We start from the raw sequence: 25881 nt of genomic DNA, 5'->3' as shown, positions 1-25881 counted from the left end.
AGTAAAACAAGAAATTCTTCGCTTCCCATGGGCGCACAGGTGCTCAGCCATGCCCAGGAAAGCAGGGCCACATCACGTGTAACAGTGACTTGGGAAGATGAATGCCATCACTGTGAACATCCCTCTTCTTCCTTCCTCGCCCAGCTTTATATGCTGAGCATGATGCCATATGGTCTGGAATATCCTTTGTGTCAGTTGGGGTCTCAGCTGTCCTGGCTGTGACCCTTCCCAAATTCTTGTGTACATTCAGCCTCCTCGTTGGTAGTACGAGAAGGAGAAAAGGCCTTGACTCTGTGTAAGCACTGCTCAGCAACAATGAAAGCATCCCTGGGTTATCAATACTGGTTTCAGCACAAAGCCAAACAGAACCCCATGCTAGCTACTATGAAGAAAATTAACTCTGCCCCAGTCAAAACCAGTATATGATATAGTATAAAGTAAGCCAGTACATATTAGCAAGTTATCTTGTATTAGATTTTGAAAGTAGTTATCATTTTAGTGCTCAATTCTGATTTTTATTGGAAAAAAATAGTAGTAGTTAATGAAGTAACATAGTGGGAGTAGATAATGTCTGTAAAATGACAGTGACGTGAACATAACAGATGGTTATATTATTTGCAGGAAATGCATTGCTCCACGATCACAAGAGCTAATGCAAATTTCCTGGGAATTTTTGTGTTATGTCTGATACATTTCTTCAATCTCAGTATCATGTCTTGCTACATGCCCGATCTCAAGCTTTCCTGTTCTGTGATGGGAAATTCAAGTTATGTATGCTGAAATAAGAATGAAACAGCTTTCTTCATTGAAGGTGTAATTCACAGAGGAAGTGGTTTGCAGATATTAAAAACCCTTGAAAAACAAAAAATACTATGCTGTACAAAATATTTAATTAATTTATTTAAGAGAGTGGCTTTGTGTGAGCTTTTTCAGAATTCAAGTAGGAACCTCATGCTGCAAAGCTTACATTTGTGTATTTTTCAGTTATTTCCAGCCGAAGCTCTGTAGGTGGTGTGTTCCACAGCCATTGAGTCTTAGGATGATAATTTAAAAGTTAGACAGGGGAAAACAAGGTCAAATGGTTTCATTCATCAAAATAACACTGCATTAATTTTCACACTACTTCTCTTATCATTTTAAATAGTGAGGCAAGGGGTAGAAAATTTCTTAGGAGGATGTTTTAGCTGCAATTTGAAAGTTAAAGCTAGAGGCATGGCCTGCCTTTGTGAAGAAAGACATGTAGAAAGAATAATTTATATTTCACTGTAAATCTGTGAAGGCCACAAAGTCTTAGAATCTTCTAATACAGAATAATCCACACAAAACTCAATGGGAGGCTGCAGCACATGAAGGTAACAAGAGCTTGCTGGCCACTTAAGAGACCATAGAGACTGCACATTTAGGCCATAAGTCTGGACAGTTCGGCATCAACAAAGAGATCAGGCTATAGTTTTAACCTGAGCAGGTAGTTTTAGCTGGCAGAAGTACAAAAGGTGATACTCCTGCCAAAGAGTAAGCTGGAATCCTTCTGGGATGCATTTATTTTGGGCACATGGTAACAGTGTTGGACTATGTAGTTAGTAGGAGAGAACTGGACTCTAAGTAGTGCTTAAGTTCCTTAGCGACCAGTGTGAGGAAACTGTTCCCTCCTGTTTTTTTCCCCTCTGTCACTCCCCAAGGAACACTTACATATATAAAATATGTTTTTCAGAATTAAAGCATCCTTCTTGCTTTATCCATTTCACGTGTTTACAGTTAGGGTTCAGTTCTGAGGCAAGCTGCAACAAAGCTGTTACTGCAGACATTAAAGGGTTCCTCTACTTCAGGTTCCTCTGATGGAACTGTTTAGCTCATCTTTTTCAGTATCAGTAATTCCAAGGTGTTCCTTGTTAACAGAAGTATTAATTCTGTACTCTACTATGCTGAATGAAGGGATTTTGCTCTTTACCCAAGTTTTGATGAAATTGTGGATTTAAGATTTTTGCTATTGTTTTGGTTTGGTTTTTTTTTAATTATTTATGATACCTAGATTGAACTCAGGGTGGGGAGTAACTGTGAAGAATTACCCTGAATTAGCAGTTCTCTTATGTTACTGAAATGAGAATCTACAGTTTTATTTTAAAAAATACTTATGGTTGGGCAAAATGAAGTGTGACCCTGCTGGTTTTAAGAACATAACTTCTGTTCACTTGAAGGAATCATGGGCACAGTAAAGAGCTCCTGTTACTTGGCTTTTCTGATTTTACTGTTGGACGCTATATTGAAGCCACTGTAACAAATGAAGAGGAATTACTTATAGCACCTGTGGAACCATTTTCTCCAAGAAAGCCTAAAATTATTGCAGATTCTCAGCTAAGGAAGACAACAGTGACTGGCCCTAAAAACAGAAGGTACTGTGAATTAGAGCAAAAGATAACACTTAGGTAATACTGCTCTGTTTGGTATTGCTATATCTGTTCTGTAATGCTAACAAAGAAAATGTGAAACTGGGAGAGTCTGTACATGTTTATATGTTTTCTACATATATGTGTGTGTTGTAAACAAGATGATTGCGGAGACTGCAGATAGAAGAGGTTGTTTTAGTAAATAACTTCTTGATTTCATTGTAGATTTTTCAAACAGAATCTCTTTCTAATGTATAGTGTGGTAATAAATAAGGTAAAACATGGCTCCTAGTTATCTACAAGTGACAACTGTATTGTTAAGAAAAAAGATAGTAAATTGAAAATAGCTTTCTGGGATAATAAGCTTCTTAATTCTTTATACAACTTTGATGTCTATATCTGACTAGTGTTTCCCATCTTTCATTTAGAACTTTTCCTTTTGCAAATAAGTTTCCATTATATTTATGAAATTTGCTTAGTTATAAAAATATACCTAAACTGAAAAAGCAGAAACAGAATGTTTTCAAGTGATCTGTAACCAGAACACTTAGAATCACAGAATAGCTAGAGTTAGAAGGGACCCACAGGGAACATCAAAGTACAACTCTTGGCCCTGCACAGGACCACCCCAAGAATCTCACCTTGTGCCTGAGAACATTGTCCAAACACTTTTTGAACTTTGGTTGTTGTCCAAACACTTGGCACTCTGGTGCCATTACCACTTCCCTGGGGAGCCTATTCCAGTGCCCAGCCACCCTCTGGGTGAAGGTCCTATTCCTAATATCCAACCTCAGCCTCCCCTGACACAACTTCAGTCCATTCCCTCAAGTCCTGTTACTGGTCACCACAGAGAAGAGATCAGTGTCTGCCTGTCCCCTTCCCCTCACGAGGAAACCATAGACAGCTATGAGATCTCCCCTCAGTCTCCTCTTCTCCAGACCAAACAGACCAAGTGACCTGTGGCCACTCCTCGTACAGCTTCCCCTCAGGGCCCTTCACCTCTATGCTCGGCCCATGAGCCAGTTGCTCACCCACCACATGATGTGTTTACCCAGCTGTTGCTGGACATTTTGTCTGGAAGGATACTGTGAGAGACAGTGTTGAAAGCTTTACTGAAATCCAGAAAGATTACATCAACTGGCTTCCCTTGATCACATAGGTAGGTTACCTTGTCGTAAAAGGAAATTAAGTTAGTCAAGCAGGACTTTCTCCTCATGAACCTGGGCAGGCTGTGACCATTGACTGTGTTGTCCTGCAGGTGTCCTGCAGAATAATAATCCTCATATCTTTATCAGACACTAAAGCAAGACTGACAGGCTTGTAGTTTCTAGAGTCCTCCTTCTTGCCCCTCTTGAAAATCAGGACAACATTGGCCAGCTTCCAGTCAACTGGATCTCTCCAGATTCCCAAGACCATTCAAAAATCATTGAGAATGGTCTTCCAATGATATCAACCATCTCTGAGTACTCATACAAATCTTGCCAGGCTCCATAGACTTACAGGGATCCATCTGCAGGAGCAAATTGTACACAAGTTTAAGGTCAGCAGGAAGTTTATCATTCTCACAGCCATAGTCCTCCAGCTCAGGGCACTGGCACCCCTTAGAACCCTCATTGGTGTTGAAGACAGGCGCAAAGAAAGTGTTAAACACCTCTGCCTTGTCTGTGTCTCTGTTTGTGAGGTGACCATCCTCATCCTGTAATGGGCCAGTGTTGTTTCTGCACTGTCTTTTGCCACTGACATATTTTGAAAAACTTCTTTTGTCTCCCACAGTACTGGAACAGCTTCAACTCCAACTGAGCTTTGGCCACATGATTTTTCCCCTACAGTGCCAAGCAGCATCTCTGTAGAGGATTGTTTATCTGTCTTCTCAATAGAGCAAACTTCTCAACTGTCTCTTTGAAGGAGTCATTGGGTCTGTCCTCTGTGTGCATGCGTTTTGGGTTTATAGTCTTGGTGATGTGGCATGTTAATTAGCTGTCTTTCACATATATAATTTGAGAAAACTAAGTGGTATGTCATACATTTTTGTTTTAGAAATAACAGAAGGTGGTGTTCAAACTTTCTCCCACATTATACCATACCAGATGAATTAAGAAGATGTGTGGAGCAGAAGTTAGACATACTGACCTTTCAGCCCCTCCTAGCAGAGGTATGCAAGTGTAGGTTTATATAAGAAAATACTTTTTATGTAAGTGTTTCTGTTGAAACTACCTTAACTTAGCAAAAATGTGTAGTCCTCAGTGTAACTGACGATGACCTAACACAGTTGCCAAGTAGACTTAGACTTCAGGGGTTTCAGTATGTTACAGAATACAAGCTTACAAGAGCACAAAAGCCTAGATGTGAAAAACTGAAAAGGGAGCAGAAATATACTGGGGGGGATATTACAGAAGCTGTATCCTCTATATTCTTACTTTTTAAGCATCATTGGAAAGGGTTTTTTGAGGTCTGAGAACAGTTGTTTCATAGAAAATGAAAGCAGAATCTCTTAAATTATTGCAATATCAGGATTCTTTTCTGGCTGTTAAAAATTGTTTTCCTAAGCATCCTCAGATTTAATTCACTATTGGCTTGTTCCAATTCTTCCTACAAAGTATAGCAATTTAAGAATACATACAAAATACCCCAACCCACCCCCTCCCCCCACCAAAGTCTTAACAAGAACAGTGATTCTTTCTCCAAAACTTTGCCCTGATGTCATGTAGAACATTGCTGTAAGTCACTTTTTTTTTGGTACATTTTTAAGTACTTACGAACTGGGGCTGGTACAATTTCTAAAAACGTAAAAGGCTATGTTGTCTGCTGTCTAAACAGGTTACACAAAACCTGAGGTCACAGCATTAAGCTAGCAGATTAATGATCATCTCTCAAAAAGAAGATAAAACTCTGTAGTGTTTGAATTAATTTTATACCGAAGGCCTGCCATTAATGATTATGTTCTTTTTTACCACACCTTAATTTCTGTCTGGTACTGGTGACTTAAGTCTGCATCAGAAAGCTCTGTTCATTTGCCTTGTATTTGAGTGAGAAGATACCAAATAGAAAGCAGTCTGTGCTATCATCATTTAGATAGAACTTTGTCCTGTTGGGGAATACCTCTGCACTGAGATTCATTAAGATCTGAGGAAGAAAATTCAGATTCTTTCAGCTTGCTATAAGTTGTATAATCATCAGCCAGGAACGAGACTGACATGACTCTCTCTTTCTTCAGCCATCTCTGTCCATGTACTTAGATTTTACGCTGTTCAGGATTGCTGAGCATAGAAATCAGTTTGTAGACTGCCCCTGAATTCAGATGATGTAACTACCACTGTAGTAAGGAGAGACTTGGTTAACTCTTTAGCTGACTGGCTATTGTATCTGAGGTCCAAGGACTATACTGATTTTTCTTTGACTACTGGGAGTGTTTAAGTATGTTAAGTATGTTCACGTATCCATCTGTTGTATGGATACATGTGTGTAGATGTCTTAATTGGCAACCCAGTTGCTGTGCAGTCCATTTCGAAAGCTGTTTTGTATAATGTTAGTTATTGTGGCTTCCCTATCTTGTTGTACAACAATAATGTATACTGTTTTGTTTTTCAGCGTCTTAATCTAGATAATTATAAAGCAAACTTCTCTACTCTTTTGTGGCTTGAAGAGATCCAAGACGAAATGGATTTAAAATGTTTCAGCATGAGTGGGATTACTTTGAAAAGGAATGGGAACTTTTTAGTGCTGGAAGTGCCAGGAGTAGAAGAGGGCAGACCTCGCCTGGTTCCAGGTAGAAATTAATGTGAGGTAAAGCCAAATGGCACGTTGATCCATATTTTCACTACAACTTCAGTCTGTTGCTTATTCATTTGTTTAAAGAAGTCTTTCACATATTTGAACAGAAAGTTATTAATTTAGGCTACTAGACAGGGGAACTGCTGTATTAGTGGCTCAGTCTTGCAATGGCTGCTGTCTGAAGCAGCATGGCATGTGTCTGTTCTTAGATTTGTTCCAATAGGATTTTTCATGTACAAAAATTATTGAGGCTTTCAGCAAAAATAAACTGTGCAATGTAGTAATAGCTTAAAAGACAGTAGGTATAGCAAAAGCTGGGAAAATAGTTAAAATTAAATTCAGAATTTCAAATGAAGATTTGTTTTCAGGAGATGTTGTTTGATGTCATCAATACTAGTTGCCTTTTAAAGTGTAGTATACAACTGCATATGGCATTTAGGAACAGGTAGTCACAGATACAGCAACTTTGCTGAAACAGTTAACCTCCTGCAAATTCCTAGTTTAAACATGCAAAAGAGGAAGAAATTATATGCTGCCGCAAAAGTTATACTATTCCTTGTAACAGTATGTTGCCTTTTAACTTTGTTTGCAATTAGGTGATAAGGTGATACTGAAAAGTCAGGTCTACTCGGAGCATATAATAGAGTACATTGCCTTTATTACTGAGGTAAGCAAAGTGTATCTCCTCTTGAAAATACAATGATCCACAAGTTTCAAAAGGGAAGCTTGCAATTCATGGAGTTAGACCAGTTTAACCTTTCTTGGTAAACTAGGTTTGTTTTATTTACATTCTGAGCAGTAATTTTGTATTTTTATTGTATTTTTGAAGGCTTTGGCTTCCCTATTCTTTTGAGATTATAATGCTTACCTGCTGTAAAAGCACTTGTAACGTAATCTAGATATGCAATATGTTGATAGCACATAAATCTAGGTGTTCTTTTTAGAGGTGATGGGGGGATTCCATGCTTTCAGAGATACTTCCTTGTGTTTAAAGTACTGAATCTTCATCAATGTCTTGACTTTTTTTTTTCCTCTTTGTAACAGATATGTCATGAAGATGTTACTCTTAAAGTTAATGCAGACTTTGAACAAGCTTACAACTTGGAACCCATGGATGTGGAATTTGTTCAATGCAGGTGTTTTTATAAGTTTCAAAAAAGCTGTATTTAATGATTCCTCTAGTAAAGTGACTTTTAAAGTATACATGACTGTCAACTGTTTGTTTTTGTGGATACAGACAGGAGAAGGACATAAGATCTTGCCAATTCTTTCACTTCTTTCCCTTAATACACCTCTGCCACCATATTCATTGTTAAAAGACTGCAACTGTACAAGTGTACAAAGAATTCTTCTCTTAATCCTCTCTAAATTTTCACACCAATGCCAGAAAGTAAAATGAGGGGGAATGAGGTGGGGTGTTTTGGGGTATTTTTCTTAGTTTTTTTCCATTTTTAAGAAAAAACTATACCACTATGGTTACAAGACTATGCAAAAAAAAAAAAAAGCTGATGTTAACCACCCATCCTTTTATACTTTTGTTTTATTCATGGAATATTGTTAACTGTTTAGAGTTACATAATCTTCTCTGTAAATTTAGCTTTGAAGAGAAGTTCCTTGAAAGACTAAGCATTGAACACTAGGCCATCTTTGTATCACTGAAGAGCTAGAGAATATGTGTATCAATACTATTCATAGCAAAGCTGTTGACATTTCTGCAGCGTATTTCTCAATAGATGCTTTTTTAAAAAAAAAAAGTAGTTTTATATAAAACTCTTATTTTTATATGCACTGGTGCATAGTAAAAAGCACCAGATACCTAGTAGATGTGTGCTGTTATAGTGTGGAAATGTAATATTTTACTGTAATCTACAAATCTGTATTTGGTAACAGGATTCCTAGCAGGCGATGCCAGTTGGCAATTCAACAGGCTTCCTACCTGGGTGAAAAAGGTACACTTCGGCTGACTTAAACTGTCTAGAGGAGTTTCTTTGTGGGGGGGGGAATCTTGTGTTTTATATTTCTTTCACATCAGAGCATACTGATAGGAATGCATTGTAACTTGTTCTTAGAGGAGTTATCCATGTGTTTGTTGGGGGCTTTTTATGTTTTGGTTTGGTTTTGTTTTGAAAATCAAAAAGCAACTTTCTGAATCTATAGAATGTTTCATCAGAATGATTTCATCTGTTGGCCATGACTGGGAGGAGGACTGGAAGCAAACTTTTGTGAACTGTTTGAGCCAGTAAGAACTGTAGAAATTATACTGCTTTAATAGTAGCAAATGAAATGGCCATGTTTTTTGTTACCTCAAAATTTGTTGAAAAGTGCTTATTTCCTCTTGTATGGTTGAGTTGAACGATCCATATGAACTTTATGCAGGTCTTTACCATATTCATTCTGATAAACCAATTTTAGCTGCTCAGAGTAAGCTGATATATCAGTAGTAATGTTAATTAGTGAAACATGAAAAGTGTTTGTGTGACTTCCAAATTTCTCTACTTTCTCTTCTCTGCTAAATTCAAAGTGTTATTTCCGGAAAGGCTTGTCTTGCAATCACCACAAGCTGTCAAGACACAGAGTACTACTGAGTATTGTGGTGGTGATGATGGCCTTAAACAATCTTCACAGCAGGAAAGTAAGGTATCTATTCTGTAAATATTCCTTAGTGGTATGGAACGTGAATGCTTTTGTGGAAGGAAAGAAGTTATTCAGCCATGGCTTCAAAATCTGAGCTGCAAATTATTTGTGAAATAAATATTTAATGTTAACAGAAGCAAAACTATTAGAAATCTTAAATTTAATGTGGGAATTCCTAGCACCTTCTACTACTCCTATCTTTCTGTTTTCACAGTAGATATTCTATTTAATGGGATAATGGTATTTGATGGGTAAAAAATTAAAACTTCAAAAGTTGTAGTGAAGATAGTTGCCTGTCTTCTTAAGGCTGTAAATGCATTTATATTCACTTGCTGTTTTCAGGTCAAAAAAAAGAAGAACAAACAGGCAAAAGGCATGACATCAAGGGAGGTGAATGTACAGGATATGATGAGAGTAACTCTGCCAACAAGCCAACTTGGTATACTTTCTGTACTTGAATATAAAGTATTACAGTTCAGGATTGCAATTACTTCAGTAAGCCAGGGCTGAGTAAGATGCCTTTAAGATGTCTTTGTGCTCTGTCTTTTAAAGACAAATTCTTGAACTGCTAGCGGGAAGTTTCTGTGAGGCTTTATGTGCATTACTTCAACATCTCTAGTTCACAGAATCCTAGAATGGCCTGAGTTGGAAGGAACCTTAAAGATCATCTAGTTCCAACCCCTGCACTGTGGGCAGGGACACCTTCCACTAGACAAGGTTGCTCAGAGCTCTATCCAGCCTTGCCTTGAGTGTTTCTAGGGAGGAGGCAGCAAACATCTGGTGATATATTTTTAGTTAATTATCATTTTACAGTAGTTTACTCAAAAATATTTGGTCATATTCAGAGTTTGCAATTTGTTACTGGAATGCTGTCTCTTATCCTTGGGAGAGCTTCTTTGCCACAGATGCTCAAACTTTTTCAGGTAGTTGAGATCATTGCTACACCTTTTTGGAAAGTGCGACTTTAAATATCAGTGTACTTGAATGCTGAAAAGGGTGATTGTGTCATTTTGTATCAGTAGGATGCCTAAAGAACTACTGATTAATTACCTAGAATGCACTTCTGTCCAAGGGTTAATAAGATTCTGCTGTGGAAAGCTAAAGCTAGACTAATTCAGACAGGATTAAAAAAAAAATTCCAATAGTTGTAATTTACTAGTACAGTTTTGCTGTTCTAGGACCAAAAAGTGATCTTGATCCTCAAATTACTTTCAATAATTTGAAGTACTTTTTATAGATTGTTGAGTCACATAATCACAATCCTTTTCTGGTCTTCAGTAAAGATCCAGTACACTTTGGAAATATTAATGGCTTATTTTCTACATTATATTCTATGAAAACTGAATTTTTGAGAAATTCATTAGTTGTTACCACAAAAGGAAAATAAAAATTTTCAGAAGCATATTGTGAATTGGAATTGCTTTAATCTACATATGTTACAAATATTTATGTAAAGTTCTAATACATGGATGTCTTGATTATAGTTGGTGAAACTGTGGCACTTAAAGAGAGAGCTGGTGAATTTTTCAATCCAATGCTGAATGTGCAACAGAAACTGGCAGTGAAAAGGATACTGAGTGGTGAATGTCGCCCAACACCTTATATTCTCTTTGGACCACCAGGAACTGGAAAAACAGTAACAGTAATTGAAGCTATTTTACAGGTAGTGGTGAATGACAAATCAGTCATCTCTAATCTTTTCAGTATACTTACGGTATTTCTGTAAGTATCATCATATTTTTTTTCCAAGGTGTTTTCAAAATACTCTATTTAAGATCATTTTCTGTAGCTCCATGAAAGAGGAAAACCCATCTTCACATGCATTTGACAGAGTTGAGAATGGCTTATTTTCAGGTCTTCTTGTCTTTGTCTTTAAAGCTTCGGTGAGCAGTATCTAACTTGTGATTCCAGTAGTGCATAATGTATTCATGGAGCACAGATACACATTAATATGATAACCATGAATTAATTCTGCTGTGGGTACACTCAGTTTGAGAGTACTTAGTCTTGACTGTCAACACGAGTGTTACTGAACTGCAAAAGAATCAATGAGTATAACATGTATGCAAAACTCTTCTGGATTTTCTATTCAGTGAAATAAAATGGGAATGTTTGAGCTTTTGCTGCTTCTCTAAATAACCTTTTTAAATATCTCTTTTCTTTAACGTAGATACATTATTCTCTACCAGATAGTCGGATTTTGGTGTGTGCGCCATCAAATGCTGCAACAGATCTGATTTGCTTGCGGCTGCATCAAAGCAGTCTCTTAAAACCGGGAGCTATGGTCCGAGTTAATGCTGCCTTCAGGTCAGCAGAGGTAAATATTATAGATACCTGCCAGTTAATATTTCCATTTTAATATTTTTATCTTAAAATACCAATTTGGTATTGTAACTTCAGTAGCTGTTAGACTGCTTAGGCTTGCTTAGGATCCAAAGCATTGCATTACTTTAGCTTTTCCAGAAGATTAACTGGAAAATGTTGATCATAATCCTTAGTTTGATTGTATGAGCATAGAATCTTAACATCTTTTTTGCAGTGCATAACTCTACAAGCAGCAAATAGTATTGTTGGGGATTTTTCATTTGATTTAATTTTTAAATTATTTTATCAGTCCGAGTTAAGACTACTTACACAGAAAGTAAACAAGTAGGATTGTCATCTTTATGCAGGACATGCACATTGTGGGTTCATTATATATGCATATATATTTATACATATATATGTGTGTAGGTATGTATGGATATATATACACACATAAATACATATATACGCGTGTGTATACATATAGATATGTAACATGTGTATGTTACATATACATGAAACACTTAAATGTTCCATTTTGTTCCTTACAATGAAGCACAGATGTCTCGCATATGTACTACTTTGTTTAGGTAAATTTATTAATTCATTTTGGTGTATGAATGGGTCTAAATCTATGTGTTTTGCTCAGCTTCTAAAATAGTTTTCAGAGTGCTTTTCTGGCATTTTGTTTTACAAAATACCTTTTTGTTTCTGCAGCAAATTGATGACATGGTGAAACCTTACTGCAAAGATGGTGATGATATTCAGAAAGCATTGTGGTCCAGGATAGTAATTACAACGTGCAGCAGTGCAGGATTGTTTTATCAAGCAGATACACGGTAGAGTACTATAGATAGGAATACCATGGAGATAACCGGATGATACAAGCCCCAGAGCTTGTAGAGACTCTATACTATAACTTAGGCTGGTTTTAGTACAGTTCATGGCATGTGTCTCTACTGTGAAATAGAGCAAAACACTTGGTTTTAGTAATGTTCTAGCAGAAACTTTCTCCATAATAAATTTAAGAATTATCTTGATTAATGCTTAAAATTTTTGACACAGTAACTTCTCCTCTGCCACCAGTGGAAATTATATGGCTGTTGACAATCACTTTGGCTCAAAATGATTGTCACACTAAAAATTATATTGTGTTTGTGACAAAGTCACCTTTACTAATTGTAAACAAGTACCATGTCAAGTGCTGTTAACCAAAGATTTCTCTGATTTTGATTTTAACTTTGTAAAAGGACACTCCGAAGCTTTACTATCTTGAGCTGTTTGGTAGAAACAAAGCTTGGGGGTTGTCTTAGCTACACCACAGTGCATTGTTCTAATTCAATAGCTGAAGGAAATTGAAAATAAGGCAAGCTTTTCTAGGTATCTTAATCTTGGTATAAACAACACTTTAATTAAGATAACTCGTGGTTGTGTATATCAAAGTGTGTAAGTAAAGTCAAAAATTAAAGTTACACTGTTGTTTTTTCTATATTTCCTATTAAAAATGTCCATCTTTGCTCTGTGTGTATGGAGTTGCCTGGCACACTTGATAAGGATGTTCACAGAACTGCTGAGGTCAACCACAGGGTGGCAGAATGAACTAATCTGAAAACAGCCCTGTTTCAGGTTAATGTTATTTAATTATAGGCTTGGACACTTCACTCATGTGATTCTGGATGAAGCAGGGCAAGCAAGTGAACCGGAGAGCCTGATTCCTATTGGATTGATTTCAGAAGCTCATGGACAGGTAGTTCTCTTAACATCATTTACTGAAAGGAAAAAAGTTGGTTTATTGTTTTCATTTTTTGTGAATGGTGTAGAATTCAAGCAGCCATTTTCTGGTAATGAGTATGAAATTCTGAATATTTTTAATAGATCTTACTCATCCACCATATCAATTCCCAACACTTAAACGAGTTGTTTTACATCTAAAACAAATCTGTGTAGGACTGGATCAGTGTGTGGAAGATGTAAAAAAAAAAAATATGCATTCTTAGTTTAAGACAACAACATACTGCTCTCCTGGGGCTAACCCTTCTTTGCAAACAGATGTTTGAAGGAAAGCAGAATACTTGATATGAATTGATCTCTGAATTCTGAAATGAGTATGTCATTAAAAAAGGTAGTTTCAATAACCACTGTTTTAATGTAAAATGGATTTTTTTAATTGCATATACAGATAGTTCTTGTTGGAGATCCAAAGCAGTTAGGGCCGGTAATAAAATCTAAACTTGCGCTGGCTTTTGGATTAAGTATTTCCTTGCTGGAAAGACTGACATCAAGAGAGCTATATCTGAGAGATGAGGATGCTTTTGGTGCCTGTGGAGCATATAATCCTTTATTGGTGAGTTAAACTTTCCATTAACATTTTTCAGTTGAATCAAAATAAGGAGAAATTCTGATTCCTGCTGTTTCTTTACCACTATTTTGCTCCCTGATGCTTAGTGATAAGTCTAGCCTGAGCATTAGTTCTTATAAAAGCTTGATTATTTTGCATATATACTATGAATAGTAAGGATGCTGAGCCCTCCAGTATGTTAAAACTTTTCTTTGAGGGGGTCCTCTATTCTTAAGCAGAATAAGTCAAATAGGGTTCACAAAGCACAATTGTAAATAATAGCTTAAAATTTCTTTTCATCTTCACTGACCGCATTTACCATAACTTCATAACTTAGTTCTCCACAGATGAACAAGTAAAACTTCTGTTTTTGACATAAAAAGACAAACAAAGTCTCCTGTTTAAGGATTAATTTTGTAAATGTCATGTTTCAGGAAGGGAAAAAGAGAAACTGTTCTGGCTTCTTTATCATCTCTTCCTCTGTAGGATAGCTTCCCTAAACTCTTTTATGGTGAAGTACCTAAAGTCTATGTTAAGTGGCAGAGGTAGCGTATATAAACAAGCACAGATGTTCCAGCTGCTTTAAATTACTGTCTGAATCTGAAAAATAGGGCTAAAGTCAAACTTCTTAAGATGCCTTCCTATTCTTATGGTAGCATACTTTGAAGAATTAAACTGAGAGCAAAATATAACTAGATGACCACATGAGTAGAAAAGGGAGGAAACCTGATGGCAGACTTAAGAGGGAAGGTAAGAGTGTATGGCCCTAGGCTTTAGGTTAGGTCAGCCTGCTGAAAAACCTGTCATGCTTCCTCCTAAAATCTGTTACAGCAAAATTTTGTTGTTGTGTTCCTTATACAGTGCTTAAGGAGAATTGGCATAGTCAAGAGAGCAGGAAGTGTGAGGGCTTTAAGGATATGTTTGGACTGGAATATCCTATGTTATTCTTTTTATGGGACATATTTTTTTCAAGCTGGTTATTACTGTCTAAAATGCTTCCTTAAGACTATTCTTTCATTTAAAGACAATTACATTTCAGTGTCTTAAGGCCAGCTTAATGTCAGCTGTTCTTATGCTCCCTTTTTGCCTGTCAAGACTTCCTCACAATAACAAGTTACACCCATGGAAACTCCATGAAAATAATCAAACTCTTAAAAAAGATAATATGCCTATAGATCAAATGTTTTTAAAAAACAAAGAATGACCAATTCATCTATCATGTACATTCAATTCCTTTTGTTTCTCCTTTGGAGAGGAAAGAGATGGTCCTTCAAAAAACTGCTTTGATCTAGTTTTTAGATCAACCTGCAGTTTTTGCCTTGAGTACAGTTTTTTGGCAGCTTTAGAAATGCTAAATGCTAGAAGATGGTAAGGTAGTATCTGCTTGGGAGCTGTGTTCTGAGAAGTCTGATGAATTACCTGTTTCAGTTTTGGATTTTGGGATTTGACTTTGCAGATCACAAAACTCACGAAGAACTACAGGTCACATTCTGCATTGCTTGCCTTGCCATCTAAATTGTTTTATCATAAGGAGCTAGAAGTTTGTGCAGACGCTTCAGTAGTAACTTCTTTGCTGAATTGGGGTAAATTGCCCAGGAAGGGATTTCCATTAATTTTTCATGGAATAAAGGTATGTAAAATGTTCATATAATGAACTCTAGAGGCCTGATAGCAGTTTGCTGATGTTGTGGAAGAGTTTTCTTTAGAATGAATTCTAGAAAGAATATGAAAAAAGAATGAACTGCCTTTTGCAAGTAATGTGACTTCCTGAGCATCTGGTTTTAGAAACAACTACTGAAGTCAAATATTTGCTAAGAACTTGAGCAGCTGCCTATTGAGGTGTATTCTGGGAGACATTTTGATGCAAGTTCTAATTCATAGCAGATGACCAAGATGGAGTTACAGTCAGCTGCCTTTAGCTTGCTTTTGATGAGAGCTTGCTACATTAAACTGGATACAATCTTCTAAAACTAAAGGATTATTAAGGCTTAAGTGAGCAGGGGAAAAAATACTACCTTGGAAAAAAAGGTTTTCCTTGGTCTTCTAAGAAGTTAGTAAAAAGTAGCAATATCCCCTGCTTGGAGAGGCTTGGTTTTGAACTCTTCTACCTTGCACAAAAGCGAGATACCAACTTTATAACATGCGTTATACTTTAGTTGAGATTTAACTCCTTTGTTGCACAATTAAAGTACTATTGTCGTATCAATTCTCTTCATATACATATAAAAAATATTATAAAACATTAGGTGATACTCATTCATTGGAAAGGGTGTATAGAGAGGAAGAGAAATTATATATAACATTCCATCACTCTTTTTTTGCATTCGGGATGTATAAGAATAATGTATTAATAAATACATAGTCATTTCTGCACCTGATCCCCATCATCTCATTTCCTTTCCCCCGATATAGGGCACTGAAACTCGTGAAGGTCACAGTCCTTCATGGTTTAATCCAGCTGAAGCAGTTCAAGTGATGCAGTACTGTTGCCACCTTGCTAAAAACGAAAACGCTGCAGTGTCAGTGACAGATATTGGAGTGATTACACCATATCGTAAACAGGTATAATGTTTAACAGGTCTAATATCTTAAGAGCTTCAAAGTTGCTGTATTTCATCTCGTGGTTTTATATTGTGGCTGTTGTTCGTTAAAGCAGGGAGGCATATCTTAAAATTTCACTGTAGTGTGTCAGTTCCAGAGGAGGTCCTGGAGAGTGTGTACATTGTTATTCTTGGTTTTCACATCTCAGTATTCATAACTTTGTATGCGTGGCTTGGGAGAAACACTGTGAGGTGTGAGGAAAAGACCAAGCCCTTGTGAAGAAATCTCACTTGCAAATTAAAGCTCTGCTTGTACTGATCCATCTGGTCAGGTGTCTTCACCTGCCCACTTTTACCTTTACTACTTGTTTTTTATATATTTATATATAGTATTGAAGTGACCGAACCTCTTACACTCCCTAAATGATGATTTCACATGGTTTAATGTGACTGTGCCTTTCATCTGCCTGTGATGCAAGGCATGTGATAGTAATGTCTGCTTCAAGAAAGTCACTTTGTATTGTGGGAACGCTGATTAGAAAGTAGTCTTTGACTCTAATTCTCATCTTAGCCAGGCATGATACCTTCTTAAATTTATTGGAGCACTTCAGGTATAATCTCCAAACAGCTTTTAGCAGATGGCGGTATAGGGATCCCACGTGTGTGAGGATCCCAGTGCATGAGGCTCCTTCTCTTTTGGGAGGGTACTTAAAATCATATCTCACCTCTGCCTTTCACTCTGTATGATGCACCTGGCAAGCAAAGGTAGAATCTCTGTACAGTCTTCTTGAGGGGCTGGAGGAAGCTGCTTGCCCTACCACATCTGTGGTATGCATGGGTTTGGATATGATGCACACTGGAAGAAGAGGGTTTATGGAGCTAAATTATGCTTGTCTTGAAAATCTGGATTATTAGAAATCTCTTGCTTTCTGTTTAAATTATAGTAGGAAGTACTTTATCTTCTACGTTGTGTAATAAGTACGATATTTCTGAGGAAAAATTACTGATTTATTTTAAAATCGTAGTAGTGGATGGTGGCTAAGCTTGCTGTAGGCATTCCTTTTGACATTGCCATGTTAAAACTCATACTTGTATATGTGGTGTGGTTTTGGTTTTAAAAGTAATCCACTCTCAAATGTAAAAGTAAATTCCTTCAAATGTTTTTTTTATTTTATGGTAGGTGGAAAAAATTAAATTTCTTCTGAGAAGTATTGATTTGGCAGATATTAAAGTTGGCACAGTAGAAGAGTTTCAAGGGCAGGAGTATACAGTTATTATCTTATCAACAGTACGTATATTTATTGTGGTGTTTTTATATGTGTCTAATTCTCTATGTTTCCTTTTGGCCTTTAAAAAAGTTACAAGCTGTATTTTTATCAGTCTGTCACTGTGTTTGAAGGTAGAGCTTATTTTTAGGTGCATGCATGTAGAGTTATTCTTCTCTTTAAAATCTGGATTATTAAAAATCTGTTGCTTTCTGTTTAAATTATGGTACTGAGTACTTACCTTTGTGGTTTGGGGGAAGTCTGTGGGATTTTCTCACTTTTTTTTTTTTCCTGAGGGCAGTGGTACAATGCTTACTTTCTTTGTTCTGCCTCATACCATAGCTTTTCAGTCCAGCATTGTATTCTCTTAAAGCAGTTCTGGGTATGTACTATGCTGCTGTTTAGAAGAACTCATTATTTAGGTCATGAAAATTTTCATTTTTCAAAGATAGGTTCAAATATAGACAAAATAGAGGTGAAAAACAACTGAGCAATAGTTACAGCACACTGGTTACTTTGGCTGTTTTTTCTAAGCTAAGTCAAAGCACACTGATGAGACTGCTTAAGAAGGCTTCCAGAAAAGACACACTGTGAATTGTCATTCAACTGAGTGGATCATTGCAGTCAGGAAATATTAAGTTACACTATGGCTAGGTAAGTTGTGTTCTTGTTATTCTGTTTCTAAAATCATCCTTAATTTATTTCAGGTGCGATCTCAGGAAGACTTAATTGATGATGAAAAATACTGTTTGGGCTTTCTCTGTAACCCAAAGAGATTTAATGTAGCAATTACTAGAGCAAAAGCTTTGCTGATTGTCGTGGGAAATCCTCATGTTCTTGTGAAAGTAAGTTTTGGGTTTATATCTTTGAATTGCATGTGTTATTTGCCACAGTAATTGAATGGTTCTGTGTGTTAATCTGATCTGAGGGAGCATTGGAATGTGTTAAGAGTTTGTACTCTGTCCTCAGTCTGCATTTCAGAAGATATGAACACCGTGGGTTCCTGTAAGTATAGACAGTTCAGGTACCTACCCAGTAGATTTCCAAGCACAAAGGAAATGGTACTCTGTGCATACAGGCTCATAGCCCTTTTCATCTCTAGATGAGGTCAGAGCCTCAAGGCTCAAGAGAGCCTCAAGTGAAGTTACTTCACTTTTTAAATGGAGAGAGGCAGAAGGGATTGTTCCCAATTAATGCAGCAGCTGCCAGGAAGGTGGTTTCCTTTTGAACCTATGCACAGTCCTTTCATTGGAGTAAGCTGAGCTTTTCTTAATATCTGATGTTATGTCTGACTTTACGAATAAGAAGGAAAGCAATATTCCACAAATGGCCTGAATAGAAAGTTTAGTCCCCTACCTACATGTAACATATGTAAATTAGAGCAGCTATAGGTGTCTTCCTCCCACGTTACACCATGTTTGCACCATTTGTAGAGTTCTGTTTCTTGAAGAGGTCATGTTAAATCTCTTGCATTCATGTGCCATGTTAATTTGTTTGAAAATTCATTTCACAGAACAGCATGACTGCAATTATGTATTAATGTTCTCTTGTAGGATCCCTGTTTTTGTGCACTGTTAGAATATAGTTTAATGAATAGAGTTTATGTAGGTTGTGACCTGCCTTCGGAGCTGGAATGCCTGCAGAAGTAAGTTCTGGTCTTCACTTTAACCTTGCTAGATATGGATCAGATTACAGTACTTCTTAAAGCCAGTGTCATTGGAAAGATTGATCAGTACAACATGCGATTTCACAGTGTGATTGGATTTTGCACATTGTGTAAATATAATGACATGTAATGTAACCATATTTTCTCCGACCCCATAAGAAGAATCGGAGCATTAATTATTAAATCACAGCTGCTGTTGACTTTGGTATCTTCTGTATCCCCAAATGATAATGACATATTTGATGACCATGAAGGGGGGGTGTGGACAGGGAAACTGTTTAAGGTGATTTCACTGTAATTAAAAAAATATTGCTTGAAATTTGATTTAAATGTCCCTTATAACATGTAATACAATGTTAAATGAGTATTATGTACTAGATGATACTACTTTTTTTTTTTTTAATCAAAACTGTTGTTTATGGAAAGGTAAGCAAGATTTTTATCTTACCCCCCTTAATTGACAGGTGTGACTAGTTTTTTGGTGTTCAAGATGCATTCAGTCCTCATCTGTTTTGAAACTAAGAATACTTAACAGAAATTTAGCCTGGAGCAAATGAAGCATTTTTTGTCCTCAGGGAGAGGCACATGGTCTGAAATGGATGAAAGTTTCTGCAAACAAGATTTTTATTTTCTTAAGTGAAAAAGTTGAAATTAATAGTATAAAACAGTAGTGGCAACTTACTTGCTTTTCTGTTTAAAATGTATGTGACCGGGCCTCTGCAAAGAAGAGTGTGCCTGAATCTATAACTGTATGCCTGAATCCTCCAGGTTTCAGAAGAAAAATATTGAAGAACTCTTACATAAGCTTTTCCCTATTCTATAATTGTTTCAGCTTCTCAGTTTTCTCTGACTTGTGTAGTGCCACCTAAAACTGGACTGTCCCAAGAACATATATGTGTTGTGTCATTGTCATGGGAGTGTTACAGTAATAGTTCTACAATGTGAACTGGAATGATACATTAACATCAAGCAACTGATGTCGAGTACCTTAAGCCAAGCATGCTTAAAAACTCCCAAGTTTTTAAGGCCTTTGTTTAGTTTCCACTGCAGTCCAGCCATTTGCTGTGGTGTATGTCAGAACAATAAGTGGTGGGTTAAAATAAAAGAAAAAAAAAAAGAGAAAAATAGAAAATGTGTTTTCCTTTCTATAAATACACTGTAGAACAAAGTACCTTGTTTTATTTTGGCAAAATTAAATAACTGATGGTTTAGCAGTATTCCTGCTCTTGGCTTCATTTTGCACTGTGCTTTCCCATTAAATAACATTTTTCTCTATTCCTTGTCCTCTCCTTGGTGATTAAGTCCTGCCACACAGCACTTTAGGAACAGTTGGACAACTAGACACTGTGTTTATAAACTCTGCACAACAAGATGGCTTTCTGTAACAGGCAGAAGCATTTTAGATAGGACTATAGGCTACAGAGAAACAAATGGAGGGGGGAAAAGATATCAAGCTTTTGTTTGCTTGTTTACAGTCCACTCATATCACTTCCATTCCTGTTGTGCACTGTACTTCTTTCCTTTGCAATGCACAGTATGTAGATACTTCAGCTTCCAGGAGGGCAAGTGTGGTAAAACATCAAAGGCAGGCACAACATCAGGGTAGGTTTGTTATACCATGACAGGGTAGAGTGCCTGGAACTACCTCTCACCCAGACTACACTGTGTGTGTCCAGGGTGAGTCACAGCTGCATTTGAGCAGCACTCCACACTATTCAGCCCAGTCACTTTGTCATGATTTTATGCTGCTTAAATTGCTTTCACTCATGACAGGCCAGGATAGATGGTGTGTGTGTTGTTGCAGTATGGTTCTGAAAATACCAGCATTGATGATGCCATGCCAATATTCTACATCCAACTCAAGAATTTGTTTCATTAAGATCTGTCCTAGTTGTTACCTCCTGAAAGAGCTCTTGCTTCAGGATTGTGTTATGACATATCACATCTCATAAACCACTGCTGCCAGCCTTGGTTTTTGTCAGTGTGCTCATGCTATCGTGAGGGAACAGGGAAGAAATTGTAATGGAGATGGATAATCCTGGATTGTATCTTGCAATAAAGGAAGAACTTCTGATTAGTATTTCCATGACCTTTGCATAGCAGAGTAGCAGAGGACTGTTTATGTTGCAATACTTAATAGCTACAATTTAATAATCTTTTAACTGTAATAGTTCGCATGTTGACATCAGTTTCTACAAAGATAAACTGCTTGATACTCAGCAAAATTCAGATGACCAGTGCCTATTATCATATGTGGTGTTGGTTTTTCTAGAAGAGTTCTTAGTTTAAAGAGCAAGTACACAATTTTGAGTGAAGAAAACAAAAAGTCTTTCATCCAACAGCAACATTTTGCAGGTGGAGAAATTCACGTACTCTTTTCACTGGTAACTGTTCTTTCTGTAACTCATATTGTCCACAACCTTTTCCCCGAGTTACTAAGAATAGTCTCTGACAGTCTTAAAAATGGTTCCAGAGAAGCTTGTACTCATTTTATGTTGATGAATGGGGAGAAGGGGGATTCTGTTTCTAGATCTATTGTTATACATTTAAAACTACATTTTTTTCTCTAACCCTTTCACCTCACCCTGCATGCTCCTGCCTATGAGTGACTGATAAGTTGTTCTGCATGATATAAACCAACTTTGTCTTCCTCCTTGTAACAGTTCGTTTGGATACATATCCAGAATAAAGACAAGTGCCAGAAATATTCAAACACACAAAATATCTTTTATTACAGTGAGAATAATAATAATAGTAATAAACTTAGCAAGAGGAATTAAAAACTAAAAAATGATACAAAATAGCTACCTTATCGGGTGGCATTAAAACAAATACTACGAACAGCATTTAATACAGTATTAACTAGTGAAAAGGGATACCAAAAAAAAAGGAATCTTAACACAATATTATGGATAACTATTAACACGATATTGGTTAGTAAAAAGGGAAACTAAAGGGAAAATACTATAAACATAAAAGGGGAATTAAAGGAACACTAAAGGGATATTAAAAAGTTTGTTCTCTCAGTTGCTTCCTATCAATAAACTGTGCTTACCCACACAGACAGGCCAGGGCTGTCAGGATCTGCAGCAGCTGGTTGGTACCCGTGCTTAGCGGGTGTCCCTGCGGAGCAACACAGTCTCGGTGGTAGGATGAGTATCGCTCAACTCAGCAGCTCTGACACCCCATTTTTATCAGCTCTACATTACACTACGTAGGGCCAGTACACAGTATAAGGTGATGCCTGAATGGCAGCCAAACACCGCCTGTTCATTACCTGATGGCAGCAGTCTGCACATGCCCTACGTGTAGGGCAAGGGGTGAGCAACCCCTGCCCACATAATCTTCCTCCCATCATCTTTCTCACCCTATGTATGACTTCTACCATTGTGTTTCAAGGGTAGATGTATCTATCTTGCAATATGTAGCAAAACCAAGGAAGAACTCAGCTCTGATAATAGGGGATATCAAGCTGACTTGCTAAAAAACACAATGGACCTTACAATTAGCTTGTGCCATGAAGTTACATTGTACCATACTCTAGCTGGTTTCACATCCTAATATGGTTCCGTTCTCACGCCTCTATGCTCCATTGATCATCTAATTCAAAAGTACCCCCCTTACACTCCTTATCTTGCAGTGTTTCTCATATCTGCCTACATAGCTGCTACTGAAAACCTTGTTTGAAGAGAGACCTACCCTGTGGAACTGTACAGTTCCTTCTGGCAGCTTGATGCACAGGGAGAGCTGGTTGTTCCAGAGGTGTTAGCTTTGATATTCTAGTCATTTCTTTCATGAAGACAGGACCTGATGGGCTGGAATGAAGAAAAGGGGATAAAACAGTGTTCACTATTGGTTAGAGTCATAGAATATCCTGAGTTGGAAAGGCTTGGTGCTGTGACCACTTCCCTGGGGAGCCTGTTCTAGTGACTAACCACCCCCTGGATTAAGAAGTTGAAATCATCTTCCATTTTTCTTGTGACAAAAATGTACTTAAATGTCTTTTGGGGTATGCAAAAAAAGAGAATTGAGCCACTGCATACAAAAGGAGCAATGACAGAGTCACTTTAGAGTCAGTCTCTTTCTTTTACAGGCAGTTGAACTAAGCCTTACTTTGCATGAAAACCATGTTCCAGATACTCAGTTCTGGCTACAGGAACAGTCTCTTCCCTCAGAAAAAGAAAAAAAAAATAAAGCTCTGTCACGGCTGTTTCTGATTTATTAATTCCTTGCCTTACTAAGAAATTACAAAAGCCAGAGAGGAGGCTACACCACATCTCAAGGAGCACATCAGAGGTAGATCAAGTCAGAGAACACTGGAACACTATTACAGATTTCTTTCCCTGCTTCCCTCCAAATATTGTATGAGGCATTGTGAGCTCAAGAAAAACAAGAGACTGAGAAAGAGGTACTCTGTGAAGCAGATGATTCCTGAGTCATTTGACATGAGCAGTTAAGAGTTGAAATTTAAAAAATACCTTCAAAAGACAGTCAGAAAACATCAGAGGTTTCCTTGCCAGAATCAAAGCAAGAACACTGAACAGGTTCTTGCCAGAATCAAAGCAAGAACACTGAACAGGTTCTTGCTTCCACAGTATGCTTAAAACAGTAGCAAATGTCTGAGAAGTATCTTCTGCATTGTAGCAGTCTCAGCACTCCCAACGTTCCCTTAATAAATGGTATTTGCTTTTTCAAACAGGTACCTTACCTAATAGGTGGCTGCATTTAGATCACAAGTAAAAGTATGTACTTCTAATAGTATTTTAGAATGTAAAAGCTTTATTAGAGTGGCATTCTCTCCTATTGTTTATTATAGTATTCCACTGACTATTTCTAAATATTTTTAAGTTCCCCTTAAATTGCTGTTGTTCATCTGTCTATGATGGGGCTGTGTAGGTCAGGTCATACTAAGTCACTGCTTGATGAAGGAGTTACTGGCCAAGTACTTTTAATGTTTCATTTGTTATTGCTGTTAGTTCCACATCTTCATAACAGCTGTTTATACCGTGCTCTATCTAGTGAATGTTACATTCCTATCAACTGCAAAGCAACATTTTGAAGATTAGACTGTGGCCCTCTGACATGAATCTAATTATTCAAGTCATACCAGCTCTGTAGTCCAAGACAGATGCATGGCTGGGTGCTCAGTGCTACACTGATCAGGCTTCAGGGATAGGCTGTGTGTACTTTTCCAGATAATGCAGGGTGAAAGCCCTGTTAATTCTTTCTATCTTTCCTCCTCCTGTACAGTGCTCAGTCTACACTTGAAGTGGAAAAAAAATGGAGGCTGTAGCTACAACCTGTATTCAACGTCTTGTGTGATCATGTCTTTTCCATAGAGCACATTATCCCAGTAAGGACATTGTATCAGTGGGGCAAGAAAGGAAATTCAGAATATGCAGGCAACTGCACCCACTATTTACTGTCTTCTGCAGCCTTGATTTGACAATATTATGGAAGTTTAATAGATTCTTTCCTTTAAATAAAATAGCTTCAAGGTGTCAAGTATTGTGCTGCACATTTTGGAGCTCAGGTACCAGAATAATGAGTATTCTAAATCTTAATAATAAACAGACTCTTTCTAAAAGCAAAATTGTTTTTTTGCAACTACCAAAAGAGAACATTCTTTCACAGATTCTGAAACAATTCATTTGTCTTAGTTTTATTAGACTTGTTAAAATGTAGGTATTTTGATTATTTAAATAATTGGCACTTTTTTCCTAATAGTAATAATAAGGAAGATGTGCTAGGCTGTGAGGAAGGGTGTTCTTCCAGCATGTGGTGATGAGTTGTGGTGATACATCCTTGGGGGCTGCTTTATGATTTCAGGAATTCCTGTTAAGCCTTAGCCTTTGTGTAATGAGTTGGCTGATGAAGTGTCCCTTGACCACACCAGGAACCGTTGCATGGCTAAGGGGAGGGTGGCACTGTCCATACCAGGAACTTCTGTTGTCTGACCTAGGAGGGGAACGAGAGATGATCAGTCATCCCCTGAAAACCTTGGAACATTCTTTACCTGAATCGGAGCCTGATTGAAACAGCACCATTGTTACTGGACTTTTGAAAAATTCCAGTAATTACTGTTTTGGATTACGGTCCGGATGGAAATTGACTGATGCCTAAAGCAAATTCTCTCCCAATGGGAGAGTCTCCCTTGCCCTCTTGCCCCTTCAGTCTCTCCGTAAATTGTTCTGGCTCAATTCAAACTTGATTTTCTTCTTGTATGTTACATCCATGTAGTAAGTAGTATAGTGAACCTTGCCCTTAACTTAAAGTCTCACTTTCACAAGTTTATATTAAACATACTTTTGCTAATACCTTTGACAGTGATTTTTTAAGCAACCTAAACTACTCATTTGGGACAAATTGATGTAGTTGGCAGGATCCTAAATCAGGATGTGTGAAAAGAGTGGGAGTATAAAATAATCCTACTAAACTGTTTAAATTTCCTTTCAGCTTTAAGTGTTGTTATGTCTCAGTATCTCTTTAAAGATATTTCAGTATTGGTCCCTTGAAAATTGCTTCACGAGAGCAAAAGGAAACACTTCCACTGCAGTGCCTCACAGAAGTACAGTAAGTGAGGAGGTGATGTGCTGTAGAAAGACAGAAGTCAGTCAAACTGCAGACTGAAGAACTGTATGTAAAAAAGGAAGAAGTGCTATTGAAATACAAAATCTGAAAAAGCCTTGGAATTTGCCCAAAAGGTACAAATTAATAGTTCCAGTCTAAAACTAATAGTTCTTTTAAGGAATACTAATGTCAAGGAACTAAAAATTAGGAGTCAGAAGAGATTATAGGTAATGAAATACAGTCAGCAATGGGAAAATGGGGAAACAGTTTGGGGGAGGGTGTTAACAAACAAATAAACAAACAAAAACCCCTTAGCCGAGTTAGTTTCCTAATCTTTACTTGCTTCTCTGCAGTGCTCTTTGTATATGACTTCTCCTTTTACCTAACTGGAAGGTGCAACTTGTGTGGA

The 25881-nt window shown here is 37.3% G+C and overlaps 1 protein-coding gene across 1 annotated transcript in view; it reads left to right on the top strand.

Annotated features, from left to right (window-relative positions):
* MOV10L1 (Mov10 like RISC complex RNA helicase 1) overlaps positions 1 to 20156 on the top strand; it is a 28245-nt gene extending 8089 nt beyond the window's left edge. The window contains exons 8-26 of the mRNA XM_051795612.1: positions 2196 to 2390; positions 4422 to 4536; positions 5973 to 6150; positions 6752 to 6822; positions 7200 to 7291; positions 8046 to 8104; positions 8677 to 8792; positions 9132 to 9228; positions 10274 to 10452; positions 10960 to 11106; positions 11811 to 11932; positions 12741 to 12840; positions 13273 to 13437; positions 14888 to 15061; positions 15844 to 15993; positions 17152 to 17259; positions 17944 to 18081; positions 18790 to 18881; positions 19367 to 20156. Coding sequence (XP_051651572.1) covers positions 2196 to 2390; positions 4422 to 4536; positions 5973 to 6150; positions 6752 to 6822; positions 7200 to 7291; positions 8046 to 8104; positions 8677 to 8792; positions 9132 to 9228; positions 10274 to 10452; positions 10960 to 11106; positions 11811 to 11932; positions 12741 to 12840; positions 13273 to 13437; positions 14888 to 15061; positions 15844 to 15993; positions 17152 to 17259; positions 17944 to 18081; positions 18790 to 18881; positions 19367 to 19376 — 2308 coding nt within the window. The 3' untranslated portion in view covers positions 19377 to 20156. The remainder of the gene's footprint in view (positions 1 to 2195; positions 2391 to 4421; positions 4537 to 5972; positions 6151 to 6751; positions 6823 to 7199; positions 7292 to 8045; positions 8105 to 8676; positions 8793 to 9131; positions 9229 to 10273; positions 10453 to 10959; positions 11107 to 11810; positions 11933 to 12740; positions 12841 to 13272; positions 13438 to 14887; positions 15062 to 15843; positions 15994 to 17151; positions 17260 to 17943; positions 18082 to 18789; positions 18882 to 19366) is intronic.
* The last annotated feature ends 5725 nt before the right edge of the window (positions 20157 to 25881 follow it).

This window comes from Manacus candei, unplaced genomic scaffold, assembly GCF_025592945.1.
Source record: "Manacus candei isolate 608988 ecotype Guabito, Panama unplaced genomic scaffold, ASM2559294v1 h1tg000043l, whole genome shotgun sequence".
NCBI classification, from domain to species: domain Eukaryota; kingdom Metazoa; phylum Chordata; class Aves; order Passeriformes; family Pipridae; genus Manacus; species Manacus candei.
Note: the sequence above shows the minus strand (reverse complement) of the source record. Positions and strands in the feature narration are given on the sequence as shown.